Source organism: Oncorhynchus gorbuscha, linkage group LG02, assembly GCF_021184085.1.
Source record: "Oncorhynchus gorbuscha isolate QuinsamMale2020 ecotype Even-year linkage group LG02, OgorEven_v1.0, whole genome shotgun sequence".
Classification (NCBI taxonomy): Eukaryota; Metazoa; Chordata; class Actinopteri; order Salmoniformes; family Salmonidae; genus Oncorhynchus; species Oncorhynchus gorbuscha.
The window spans coordinates 40,899,249-40,912,869 of NC_060174.1; the positions used below are offsets into that span (position 1 = coordinate 40,899,249).

Genomic DNA, 13,621 nt, shown 5'->3' on the forward strand with positions numbered 1-13,621 from the left:
GGGTGATTGTTCCTGTCTCTGTGTAGTTTCACCAGATAGGCTGTAATTAGGTTTCACGTTCCGTTTGTTGTTTTTGTATTTGTATAGTTATTTCATGTGTCACTTTTTTCATTAAAGTCATGAGTAACCACCACGCTGCATTTCGGTCCGACTCTCTTTCTACAAACGAAGAACGACGTTACAATACCTTATTAAGTAACTATTCAGACCATTTGCTACTAGACTCAAAATTGAGCTCAGGTGCAACCGTGGTAAAGTTGGCTTCAGTTTCGATCAGCTAATTGCCAACTACTGTATGTGTGGCGCCATGTTTCCTTTCAATGGAAGGAAAGTGTAATTACACATTTAATTACAAATGTAGGCCTAATTACACTGTAATAAGGACCCCTTAAATGAAGTGTTACGGAGACAGGCATATACAACGACACACTAATTATCCTTTTATCTTTACAATTTATTGCACAACTAACAGTTTACACACATTTATTTTGGTATTCCACCCCTGAAAACATAATTTGCCTGTTGACGTTCAAGTAGAGAAGGAGAGTCTAATTTCACCCAAGCTCATTTGTTTCACCGTTTCCTCTACACGCCTCCAATTACCTTGGACCTTTTTCAAAAAGAGGCGAGGAAAACAAATTGAGATTCTCCCATACAAGCGCATTTCCATGTGTCCTCTCCTTGCCTCCGCTCCTTGATTACCTTTGTCCTTTTTCAAAAAGAGGTGAGAAAAGGAGAGAGGAGAGGAGGTAAGCAACCAATTGAGATCATACTTTATTTGTGCGCTTGTGAACTAGCGTTTCAACCAAGCATGGAAAACGCCCTTTTATGGTAACAAAAACACCTAATTTGCTGTAGAATTTGGAGATGTTGACACTGGGCCATGACAGTTTCTAAAAGAAAGTGCACTGGCAAATTTGATCAAACATCTGTAGAGGTATAGGCAGAATGTTTCAATATTTTGCATGCCACCTATTGTGTTCCAAACACCGGCTGTGCATTCTGCTAGATTCTATCGCCTGCCTTGGTATGGCTCTGAGTATAAATAGGTTATGATGTCTCACTCCTATCGCACAGCAATATGCCTAGCCCACTGTAGCTTACCCATACTGTCAAATATTTTAAATAGGCTACCATCTATTTATTTTTGAGCATGCTTGGCTATTGAATGCCCATTGGATAAATGGTAGTCTAATTTATGATGTGGAAAGAATAAATCAGTCATGTCGTAAAAAGATAGACTGCACTGCCTGGCACGACTCCAACACCATCATTACATTTGCTGAAGACACAACAGTGGTAGGCCTGATCACCGACAACAATGAGACAGCCTATAGGGAAGAGGTCAGAGACCTGGCCGTGTGGTGCCAGGGCAACAACCTCTCCCTCAACGTGATCAAGACAAAGGAGATGATTGTCGACTGCAGGAAAAAGAGGACCGAGCATTCTCATTGACGGGGCTGCAGTGGAGCAGGTTGAAAGCTTCAAGTTCCTTGGTGTCCACATCACCAACAAACTAACATGGTCCAAGCACACCATGCCAGTTGTGAAGCGAGCACGACAAAACCTATTCCCCCTCAGGAGACTGAAAAGATTTGGCATGGGTCCCCAGATCCTCAAAAGGCTCTACAGCTGCACCATCGAGAGCATCCTGATTGGTTGCATCACTGCCTGGTATGGCAACTGCTCGGCATCCGACCGCAAGGCACTACAGAGGCTAGTGCGAATGGCCCAGTACATCACTGCCCAAGCTTCCTGCCATCCAGGACCTCTTTACCAGTCGGTGTCAGAGGAAGGTCCTAAAAATGATCAAAGACTCCAGCCACCCTAGTCATAGACTGTTCTCGCTGCTACCACACGGCAAGAGGTACCGGAGCGCCATGTCTTGGTCCAAGAGGCTTCTAAAAAGCTTCTACCCCCAAGCCATAAGACTCCTGAACATCTAGTCAAATGACTACCCAGACTATTCACATTGCCCTTCCCCTCTCCACACCACTGCCGCTCTCTGTTGTCATCTATGCATAATCACTTTAATTAACTCTATCTACATACATCCTCAAATAACCGGTGCCCCCGCACATTGACACTGTACCGGCACCCCCCTGTATATATAGTTATTTTTTTACTGCTCCTCTTTAATTACTTGTTACTTTTTAAAACATTTATTCGTACCCATAATTTTTTTACTGCGTTGTCGGTTAGAGGCTTGTAAGTAAGCATTTCACTAAGGTCTACACCTGTTGTATTCGTGCATGTGACTAATACAATTTGATTTGAGATAGTATATCCTGTAATATAATTATGATTTAGGCATTTCATTGAAGTAAATAAACATATTAGGCTACATGTTGGTATGCGATGTCCTTACCAACAGCAAAATATCTGTTTTATAATTAGGCCTATATTTTAAGGTTTTTATTAGCCCACCATTATAATAATTCCCGTGTATCAAACAACTCAAACAACTGAGTCTCCAGCTTCAGTGATTTTTTTTTGCAATTCATTCCAGTCATTAGCAGCAGAGAACTGGAAGGAAAGGCAGTCAAAGGAGGAATTGGCTTTGGGGGTGACCAGTGAAGTATACCTGCTGGAGCACGTGCTACAGGTGGGTGCTGCTATGGTGACCAGTGAGCTGAGATAATGTGGGGCTTTACCTAGCAAAGACTTATAGATGACCTTGAGCCAGTGGGTTTGGAGACGAATATGAAGCGAGGGCCAGCCAACGAGAGCATACTGGTCACAGTGGTGGGTAGTATATGGGGCTTTGGTGACAAAACAGATAGACTGCATCCAATTTGCTGAGTAGAGTGTCGGAGGCTATTTCGTAAGTGACATCACCGAAGTCAAGGATCAGCAGGATAGTCAGTTTTACGAGGGTATGTTTGGCAGCATGAGTGAAGATTGCTTTGTTGCAAAATTAGGAAGCCAATTCTACATTTAACTTTGGATTGGAGATGCTTAATGTGAGTCTGGAAGGAGAGGGTTTACAGTCTAGCCAGACACCTAGGAATTTGTAGCTGTCCACATATTCTAAGTCAAAACCGTCCAGAGTAGTGATACTGGACGGGTGGGCAGGTGCATGCGGTTGAAGAGCATGCATTTAGTTTTACTTGCATTTAAGAGCAGTTGGAGGCCACGGAAGGAGAGTTGCATGGCATTGAAGCTCGTCTGGAGGTTAGTTAATACAGTGTCCAAAGAAGGGCTAAAAGTATACAGAATGGTGTCGTCTGCGTAGAGGTGGATCAGAGAATCACCAGCAGCAAGAGCGACATCATTGATGTATATAGAGAAAAGAGATGGCCCGAGAATTGAACCCTGTGGCACCCCCATAGAGACTGCGAGAGGTCCGGACAACAGGCCCTCCGATTTGACACACTGAACTCTGTCTGAGGAGTAGTTGGTGAACCAGGCGAGTCAGTCATTTGAGAAACCAAGGCTGTTGAGTCTGCTGATAAGAATGTCTTGATTGACAGAGTCGAAAGCCTTGGCCAGGTCGATGAATACAGCTGCACAGTATTGTCTCTTATCCATGGCGGTTATGATATCGTTTAGGACCTTGAGCGTGGCTGAGGTGCACCCATGACCAGCTCGAAAACCAGATTGCATAGCGGAGAAGGTACGGTGGGATTCAAAATGGTCGGTGATCTGTTTGTTAACTTGGCTTTCGAAGACCTTAGAAAGGCAGGGTAGGATGGATATAGGTCTGCAGCAGTTTGGTTCTAGAGTGTCTCCCCCTTTGAAGTCTCCCCATTTCCAATCTTTGGGGACCTCAGACGATACAAAAGAGAGTTTGAACAGGCTAGTAATAGGGGTTTCAACCATTTTGACGGATCATTTTAGAAAGAGAGGGTCCAGATTGTCTAGCCCGGCTGATTTGTAGGGGTCCAGATTTTGCAGCTCTTTCAGAACATCAGCTATCTGGATTTGGGTGAAGGAGAAATGGGGAGGCTTGGGCAAGTTGCTGTGGGGGGTGCAGGTCTGTTGACCGGGGTAGGGGTAGCCAGGTGGAAATCATTGCCAGCCATAGAAAATGCTTATTGAAATTACTGATTATCGCGGATTTATCGATGGTGACAGTAATTCCTAGCCACAGTGCAGTGGGCTTTTATTCTCCATGGACTTTACAATGTCCCAAAACTTTTTGGAGTTTGTGCTACAGGATGCAAATTTATGTTTGAAAAAGCTATCCTTTGCTTTGCTAACTGCCTGTGTATATTTGTTCCTAATTTCCCCGAAAAGTTACATATCGCAGGGGCTGTTCGATGCTAATGCAGTATGCCACAGGATGTTTTTGTGCTGGTCAAGGGCAGTCAGGTCTGGAGTGAACCATATCTGTTCCTGGTTCTACATTTTTTGAATGGGGCACGCTTATTTAAGATGGTGAGGAAAGTTTTGAAGGAATAACCCGGCATCCTCTACTGACGGAATGAGGTCAATGTCCTTCCAGAATACCTGGGCCAGGTCTATTAGAAAGGCCTGCTCGCTGAAGTGTTTTAAGGAGCGTTTGACAGTGATGAGGGGTGGTCACTTGACCGCAGACCCATTACAGACGTAGGCAATGAGGCAGTGATCGCTGAGATCCTGGTTGAAGACAGCAGAGGTGTATTTGGAGGGTAGGTTGGTTACACGGAACCCAAACCGGCTGCACATGTGCACCATCGTGCGTTATCGTGCATAACTTTATTTTGTCCCCCTACACCAAATGAGATCACGACACACAGGTTAAAATATCAAAACAAACTCTGAACCAATGACATTCATTTGGGGACAGGTCGAAAAGCATTAAACATGTATGGCAATTTAGCTAGTTAGCTTGCACTTGCTTGCCAATTTGTCCTATTTAGCCAGCTTGCTGTTGCTAGGTAATTTGTCCTGGGATATAAACATTGAGTTGTTAATTTACCTGAAATGCACAATTAATCCACACATAAAACGGACAACCGATTCGTTTCTAGTCTTCTCTCCTCCTTCCAGGCTTTTTCATCTTTAAACTTATATGGTGATTGGCATCTACACCACGACAACCGACAAAACAGTTTGTCTTTCAATCACCTACGTTGGTATAACCAATGAGGAGATGGCACGTGGGTACCTGCTTCTATAAACCAATGAGGAGATGGGAGAGGCAGGACTTCCAGCGCAATCTGTGTCAGAAATAGGATTGACTTATATGTTAGTCCTTGGTAACGCAGATGCTCGTTGGCAGGCGCGAGCAGTGTGGGTGCAATAAATGAATAACATGGATTTCTAAATTTATTTTGCGATGTTCACACACGTGTCCGGTCTGGTCAGCATGTTAGGATGATATCTATGAGGGTGCCCGTGTTTACGGATTTGGGGATGTACCTGGTAGGTTCATTGATAATTTGTGTGAGATTGAGGGCATCAAGTTTATGTAACAGTATAACTTTAGACCGTCCCCTCATCCATACCCAGGCGCGAACCAGGGACCCTCTGCACACATCAACAACAGTCACCCCTCGAAGCATCAAATCAAATCCATTTTTATTTGTCACATACACATGGTTAGCAGATGTTAATACGAGTGTAGCGAAATGCTTGTGCTTCTAGTTCCGACAATGCAGTAATAACCAACAAGTAATCTAACTAACAATTCCAAAACTACTGTCTTATACACAGTGTAAGGGGATAAAGAATATGTACATAAAGATATATGAATGAGTGATGGTACAGAGCAGCATAGGCAAGATACAGTAGATGGTATCGAGTACAGTATATACATATGAGATGAGTATGTAAACAAAGTGGCATAGTTAAAGTGGCTAGTGATACATGTATTACATAAGGATGCAGTAGATGATATAGAGTACAGTATATACGTAAGCATATGAGATGAATAATGTAGGGTATGTAACATTATATTAGGTAGCATTGTTTAAAGTGGCTAGTGATATATTTTACATCATTTCCCATCAATTCCCATTATTAAAGTGGCTGGAGTTGAGTCAGTGTCAGTGTCAGTGTGTTGGCAGCAGCCACTCAATATAAGTGGTGGCTGTTTAACAGTCTGATTGCCTTGAGATAGAAGCTGTTTTTCATTCTCTCGGTCCCAGCTTTGGGTGGTTGTTGTGCATCGTTACCTATCGCCCCACAAAAGCCGCGGCCCTTGCAGAGCAAGGGGAACTACTACTTCAAGGTCTCAGAGCAGGTGACGTCACCGATTGAAACGCTATTTAGCGCGCACCACTAACTAAGCTAGCCGTTTCACATCCGTTACACTTAGATTGTAGGATGGCCTGGGTGTTAAGCATGTCCCAGTTTAGGTCACCAAACAGCATAAGCTCTGAAGATAGACGGGGGGCAATCAATTCACATATGGTGTCCAGGGCACAGCTGGGGGCAGAAGGTGGTCTATAGCAAGCAGAAACGGTGAGAGACTTGTTTCTGGAAAGGTGGATTTTTAAAAGTAGAAGCTCAAATGGTTTGGGCACCGACCTGGATAGTAAGACAGCCTGCAGAGTTTTATCTCTGCAGTAGATTGCAACTCCGCCCCCTTTGGCAGTTCTGTCTTGTCGGAAAATTTTATAGTTAGGGTTTTTGGTGGCCTTACTAAGCCAGGATTCAGACACAGCTAGGACATCCAGGTTGACAGAGTGTGCTAACGCAGTGAAGAAAACAATCTTAGGGAGGAGGCTTCTAATGTTAACATGCATGAAGCCAAGGCTTTTACAGTTACAGAATTCAACAAATGAGAGCGCCTGGGTAAAGGGAGTGGAGCTAGGCACTGCAGGGCCTGGATTAAATAATAATATTTGCTTGCAATACAATTGATCAACCACTAGAAGTTATGCATGGGCTGAGCTGTGCATGGAGATATGCACACTTTTCCGTCAAGATCAAAATGTATAAATACCAACCTCTGCAGAAAAACTGGCTTAGGCAAGATTGAGTATTTTTTTGTGTGCACACTCCTTTGATAAAAGAGGCGTCTGGCAGAGATAAGAGTTAAAAGGGATTAATAAATAATTCAGTAATACATTAACAGTGGCAATTTATTAATCCGTTTTTAAAAATGTACAACTTCAAGAATGTATTACACACTTATTTAACTTATGAAGATATTCAAAGTCACACTTAGATTGAAAAAATAGGCCTATTTTGAATGTTCATTAGTTTAACTGTAATGTACCGCTTTGTGAATATATTACATCATTAGGCCTAATTCCTCTAAATTCTATAAGAAGTGGTCCTTTGCATCTGAACAACCCCCCATTTATTTATTTTATAGTTTAATACTTTTTTTTCAACATACAAACCTTAGTAATGCTCACCACATGAGGGTGCTACTGTAACAAATATTTCCTTTATAAGGAAGGAAAACCTTGCTTGGCAACAAACAACAACAAAGACTGACAAGAACACTATCACAGCATTGGCATTTTTGTCTAATATCACATTCTCAGAGTGTGTTTGGGAGCGTTCTCCTACAGGGGAGCAGTCAGTCTCTGATCCAGACAGGCACGAGAAGCTTCTCTCCCTGGTGCTGCTAGTGTGAACAGGACATCTATCAGCTGTATGTCCAGTCCAGTCCAGTTCTGCAGTCAGCTCAGTCTCTGAGCCTGAAAAGGCTTCACTAATTCTCTGTCTTCCATTCCTCCTCTCAGGGCACTGACATGTACATCTTCAGCCTTCTCTCTACGTCTTCATGACTCTCGTCTTCTTGACAATGTTGATGGCTTTCGCTGAACGAGTGTTTGGCATGCGGTACCTCAGAGGCACGCCGCCACCCTTCGCTGGCCTTCATGAGGTCATTCAGGATGTCCGGGACCACACATTGCTCCACCAGGAAGACCACGGGCAGAGCAATCAATAGCAGGGCCCAGCCCAGGGCGCCCATCCAATAGGAGGAGCCCAGGCAGGTGAAGTCATCGTTGATCTCCACCCAGTGCTGGTAGGTGAAGAGGGACCAGCTGAGCAGGAAGAAAAATCCTAGAGAGAGAGGTCAGTCAGGTCATTGATCAAGGGCACAACAGCAGGCAATGGCATCTAGGAGTTGATAGGAGTGGTTGCCAGCTCACTTCCTGACAAATGTTTCCATTCGGACCCTGGATTTGAACTGTCAACCCTCCAAACTGGCAACCCTTGCTTGTCTAACTGCTAGGCTACCTGCCACCCCATCAGCTGGAGGTGGACTTAGAGCTCCAGCTCCAATACTTTACACATGAAGTGCACCCTTTCTTCTTTTCAAGTCTGTGGTCCGGACCCATACTGACCTGTGGGTCCCAAAACGAGGAGCAGCAGGACAGTGGGGTAGAGGGCCTGGCCTGCCATAAGTAGAGAGCGGGTGTTGGAGTAGGAGCGCACCGTCTGGGATGTCCAGCAGAGGGCGAACACCAGACACAGAGCCCCAGAACTCACAGCCATGAAGAAAGACAACACACCAAACACTTGCTCTGCCTCCAGGGCTGAAGACACACACATACACACACGAAGACAGGCAGGGGTTAAAATATGTAAACAGTGACAAGATTTTCAAGCTGTCTACATCTGCATGCTATTTCTGAGTTCAACACAGAGGAGAGAGCAATAACAGGCTGTCAATACACAATGGCATGTATTGTCAATTTGACTGCTAATCTATCACTCACACTGTCATTCTTTGATGACATACTAAACAGAAAAAAACAGTAAGAGCCAGATGATGTAATCAGACACCCTAGAGGCCACAAAACACAGTTATCAGCTAACCTAATAAACCTGTCAGGAAATTGGTTTGGAGCCCTAAATGCTAATTAGGGGGGGGGCGGGGGCCTGCACACAGCTGCTGCTGTGTGTATACAGTTGTATTGAAGGAATAAAGCAGGGAAGCAGCATGTACTGTATTCAACTTTTTCTTTCTTTACCATCAGATATTTATTTGGCCCAGCACTGGAGAAATGTGTGTGTGTGTGTGTGTGTGTATATAACCTACTTTACACACTCCTTCAGCCCTAAACATTGAACATCCCCCATCTCCGCCTCATCCTGTTCTCTGAGAATGTGGATGATTGCTACAGGCGCAAGTCCACACCTGTTCACATCACTGCAATCCTATTGTGCATATCTTACTGCTCAGCTGTTTCCCCTCAAGTCATGTTCACTGTGTTCTGAGGAAAAACTCCAGAAGGGCCAAATGCACAAAGCCAACCTCAAGTGTAACTAAACATTTTATCAACACTCATGGTTAAGCTTTTCCTTGTACATCTGCTACCTGAGCATTCCATTAGGTGCAATGTAACACACACTTTGAATTAGGAACAGCTGGTATTACCGTACTTGATTTAAATGAACTAAATTCTGTAATCATGTCACTGTCAATAATACACCCTGAATACACAGGGGTGTATTAAATAGATGGACACTGATGGTCAATGCAGCTTCTTGACTCACCGTTAAAGATAATGCCCCTGGTCTGGTCAATGTCTGTGTTGGTGCTGTTGTCGCCATTAGTCCACAATCCCTTGTCATTGAGCCAGCGAGGGGTCCACACAGAGTAGGCCACACAGAGACACCCTGCCAGCCCCACACACGACTCAGCCAGCCTGAACCGACTCACCGAGTCTCCCACCTCAAACACCTTCATACTGACACAGAGGGCTGAGAGAACAAGGAGACAGGGATAAAATAAGAGAGGAGGGAAAGGAAGAGAGAAGGGGGTGGTGTTGTGAGACAGAGAGTGGAGCATTCACAGGTACATCTACTACAGTATAATTCTGTTCAGGAATAGTTCAAAGGTAAGATATATAGGTATATGGGGTGGCAGGTAGCCTAGTGGTTAGAGCATTGGACTAGTAACCAAAAGGTTTCAAATCGAATACCCAAGCTGACAAGGTAAACATCTGTCGTTCGGCCCCTGAACAAGGCAGTTAACCCACTGTACCTAGGCCGTCATTGAAAATAAGAATTTGTTCTTAACTGACTTGCCTAGTTAAATAAAGGCGTATATAAATAACTGAAATTCAAATGGTGCCATAAAGCAAAACAAACATGTAGAGTAAATCAGCTTCATGATAACATTAGCAACAGTCAGATTGTATAGGAAATGTTCCTCTTACCTTTTATATTGTGCTATGAAGCTTTGTGTAAATTCCTCCTGGCATAAGTAGAACAGGAGCTAGTCAGACGTGTGAGAGGGACTAGTGTACAATGAGCTCAGTGCTACCAAACACACCGATACAGTGACACGCACTGCCAGTGTACCACAGGAACACACACACACACAGAGAGATGGAATATGACACTGTAAATATTTCCCTCCGTGTTGCGCTCCACTTCCCCACTACAGTGGAAACCCCCCTACTCAGTGGTTGAGTTCCCCCAGAATCCCCTGGCTGTGACAACGGCTGTGCCATTAGAAAAGTGAAAGCACATCTGTCTCGCTCTACTATCTTCACCAAGGCAGTGAATGGATGACAGGGAAATAACTTATTTTTTCAAATCAAATCAAATGTTATTTGTCACATAATACTTGCTCCTGTTCCCTCCCTCTGCATGGGTATAACAGAGGACAGGTTGTCATCATGGGAGAAAAAATAACCCACCCCCAATAACACACAGACACTTAGTGTTTCACAATCGCCCACCAGTGTAAGTGGCATGATGCTTTCACTAAGTCACAATCAGCCACACACCACATTCTCCAACTCAGTCATGATGTTATGGCTGCTATGTGTAGGTGAACAGAAGGTCCTGTGTGTGTGTGTGTGTGTGTGTGTGTGTGTGTGTGTGTGTGTGTGTGTGTGTGTGTGTGTGTGTGTGTGTGTGTGTGTGTGTGTGTGTGTGCGTGCGTGCGTGCGTGCGTGCGTGCGTGCGTGCGTGCGTGCGTGCGTGCGTGCGTGCGTGCGTGCGTGCGTGCGTGACTCAGCTCAGGAAAGAAAACCCCACTCTCTCACACACACTGTGTAGCGCCACACAAATCAAGACCTCCACCTTCCTCCTCTTGTCCCCAGTCAGTGCACGGTCATTATGGAAAAACCCCAACAACCCATAGCCAAACTGTAATTAACAGCCTGGGATACATACTGTATGAAACTTTTACCGCTCACTTACTATGTATCAAGAGGCAGGCTGTGTCCTTGGATTACCTACAATAACAAAAATAGGAAACATTATACTTAAATCATTAGGGTTTCAAACCTATTTAATGTGAGTTTCACTTCCTTCATTTACCAATTAAACATTTGAGTCTATAGTATTTAGGCTTTCACTAGAATTGATCTGGAAAAACACACATTGTACTTCTCCATAAGTGGTAAAAAATAAGGCATTTCTGGAAAGTTGACCAATTTATATAAAATATTAAGAAACATTTACTGTACATATGTATACAGTACTAACAACATATTTCTTAAAAGCTCAGGAAATGTTCTGTAGATAGCCACATTCCATTATAATATAACCATATTCAAAAGTGAATCATTATAGTACATTTGGAACAAGAGCACAACCAGAAAATGAGATAGAACTGTATAACAAAATGTATTTGACAGAGACTGAAACTTAACGTAAAATGAATTTGAGTCACCTTTGGCATTGAATGAACAGAACTGCATAGATTACAGCACAGCCTGATATACTGACTTCTGGCTGAAATAGTCAAGAACAGCTCTCATAACTTAAAAGATGCATCTCAACACCAACTGCTTCATGATCAATTAGACCTGACTGCATCTTAGAAGCTCAGGAAATGTTCTGTAGATAGCCAAATGTCATAATCACATAACCATGGCAGTGGGGATGACCACTGCTCTGGACTGATGTGTGGTATGGGCTTTTTTTCCACTGTAGCAGCAGCAGAGGCATTACCCAAGTGGGTGCTGCATGTTAGTTGTGGAGGACTACAAAGTCCAGGCTAAAGAGAGCCTGAGCTAAGAATGACATCAGGGCCAGTAAAACAACTCCAATCACCTGGCATCACAGGCTACAGAGAGGCCGAGGATAGCATCAAGCCAACTGCATCACCATCATCTGGCATCACCATCATCAAATCATCATCTACCTCAGTTTAGGAGCCCAAGATCGCTGATCTATTGAGGGAGTCCTGCTGTATGACTACAACAATGTTGTCCTGCCCTTTCTTTTGTTATGTGTTCACCCCTTGACTTTCTCCACATTTTGTTGTGTTACAAAGTGGGATTCAAATTGATTTAATTGTGATTTTTTGGTCAACGATCTACACAAAATACTCTAATATCAAATTAGAGAATTTTAATTAAAATCTATGGAAAATAATAAAACACCAATATATTGTGATTAGATAAGTATTCAACCCCCTGAGTCAATACATGTTAGAATCACCTGTGAGTATTTCAGGGTAAGTCTCTAAGAGCTTTGCAAACCTGGATTTTACAATATTTGCCCATTATTCTTGAAAAGAAATGTCAAGCTCTGTCAAGTTGGTTGTTGATCATTGTTAGACAGCCATTTTCAAGTCTTGCCATATATTTTTTAAAGCTGATTTAAGTCAAAACAGAAACTAGGCCACTCAGGAACATTCAATTTCATCTTTGTAAGTAAGTGTATATTTGGCCTTGCATTTCAGGTTATTGTCCTGCTGAAAGGTGGATTGTCTCGCAGTGTCTGTTGGAAAGCGAGTAAAGACGGTTTCCCTCTAGGATTTGTCCTGTGCTTAGTTCTATTCCTTTTCATCCTACAAAATCTCACTTGTCCTTGCCGATGACAACCATACCAATAGCATGATGCAGACACCACCATGCTTGAAAATACAAAGAGTGTTACTCAGTGATGTGTGTACGTTGGATTTGCCCCAATCATAATGCTTTGTATTCAGGACAAAAAATTAATTTCTTTGCCACATTTTTTGCTGTGTTTAGTTTGATATTTTTATTCTGTACAGGCTTCCTTCATTTCACTCTGTCATTTAGGTTTGTATTGTGGAATTAACTACAATGTTGTTCATCCATCCTCAGTTTTCTACTATCACAGTCATTTAACTCTCCAACTGGTTTAAAAATCACCATTAGTCCAATGGTAAAATCCCTGAGTGGTTACCTTCCTCTCCGTCAAACGAGTTAGGAAGCTCGCCTGTATTTTTGTAGTCACTGGGTACATTGATACACCATCCAAAGTGTAATGAATAACTTCACCATGCTCAAAGGAATATTCAATGTCTGCTTTTTTTTAACCAATAGATGCACTTCTTTGCGAGGCATTGGAAAACCTCCCTCGCCTTTGTCATTGAATCTGTGCTTGAAATTCACTGCTCGAGTGAGGGAACTTACAGATAATTGTGTATGTGAGGTACAGAGATGGGGGTAGTCACTCTAAAAATCATGTTAAACACTTATTGCGCACAGAGTTAGTGCATGCAACTTATGTTATTTGTAAACATGTCTAAAAACATAATTCCACTTTGACACACTTTGACGTGTGTGTCAATCAGTGACACAAAATCAAAATGTTATCCATTTTAATTTCAGGCTGTAACAACAAAATATGGAAAAAGTGAAGGGGTGTGAATACTTTCTGAAGGCACTGTTTGTGTAACCCGAGTGAGTATGCCTAGTAGGTGTTACGAGATGTCGCCAAGCCAATAGATGGCGTTGCTCTTATGTGTACCTGAGTGTGATACTATATAGTACTAGCGAGCCAAGTTAGAGAT

The 13,621-nt window shown here is 43.1% G+C and overlaps 1 protein-coding gene across 1 annotated transcript; it reads right to left on the minus strand.

The window, feature by feature from the left end:
• Positions 1-6,557: 6,557 nt before the first annotated feature.
• LOC123992765 lies at positions 6,558-10,340 on the minus strand. The gene is made up of 4 exons (XM_046294262.1): positions 10,056-10,340; positions 9,391-9,597; positions 8,235-8,426; positions 6,558-7,950 (listed from the first exon to the last, which is right to left on the minus strand). Exons 2-4 carry the CDS (start codon positions 9,581-9,583, stop codon positions 7,622-7,624), a joined length of 714 nt encoding a protein of 237 aa, XP_046150218.1. The 5' UTR covers positions 9,584-9,597; positions 10,056-10,340; the 3' UTR covers positions 6,558-7,621.
• Between the last annotated feature and the right edge of the window lie 3,281 nt (positions 10,341-13,621).

Excerpts from the sequence above, each read along its gene's own strand:
- LOC123992765 (XM_046294262.1), bottom strand. The coding sequence starts at position 9,583 with ATGAAGGTGTTTGAGGTGGGAGACTCGGTGAGTCGGTTCAGGCTGGCT. Across the intron at positions 8,427-9,390 it reads CAGGGGCATTATCTTTAACG|CCCTGGAGGCAGAGCAAGTG; the intron begins GTGAGTCAAGAA and ends GTGTGTCTTCAG. Across the intron at positions 7,951-8,234 it reads CCTCGTTTTGGGACCCACAG|GATTTTTCTTCCTGCTCAGC; the intron begins GTCAGTATGGGT and ends CTCTCTCTCTAG.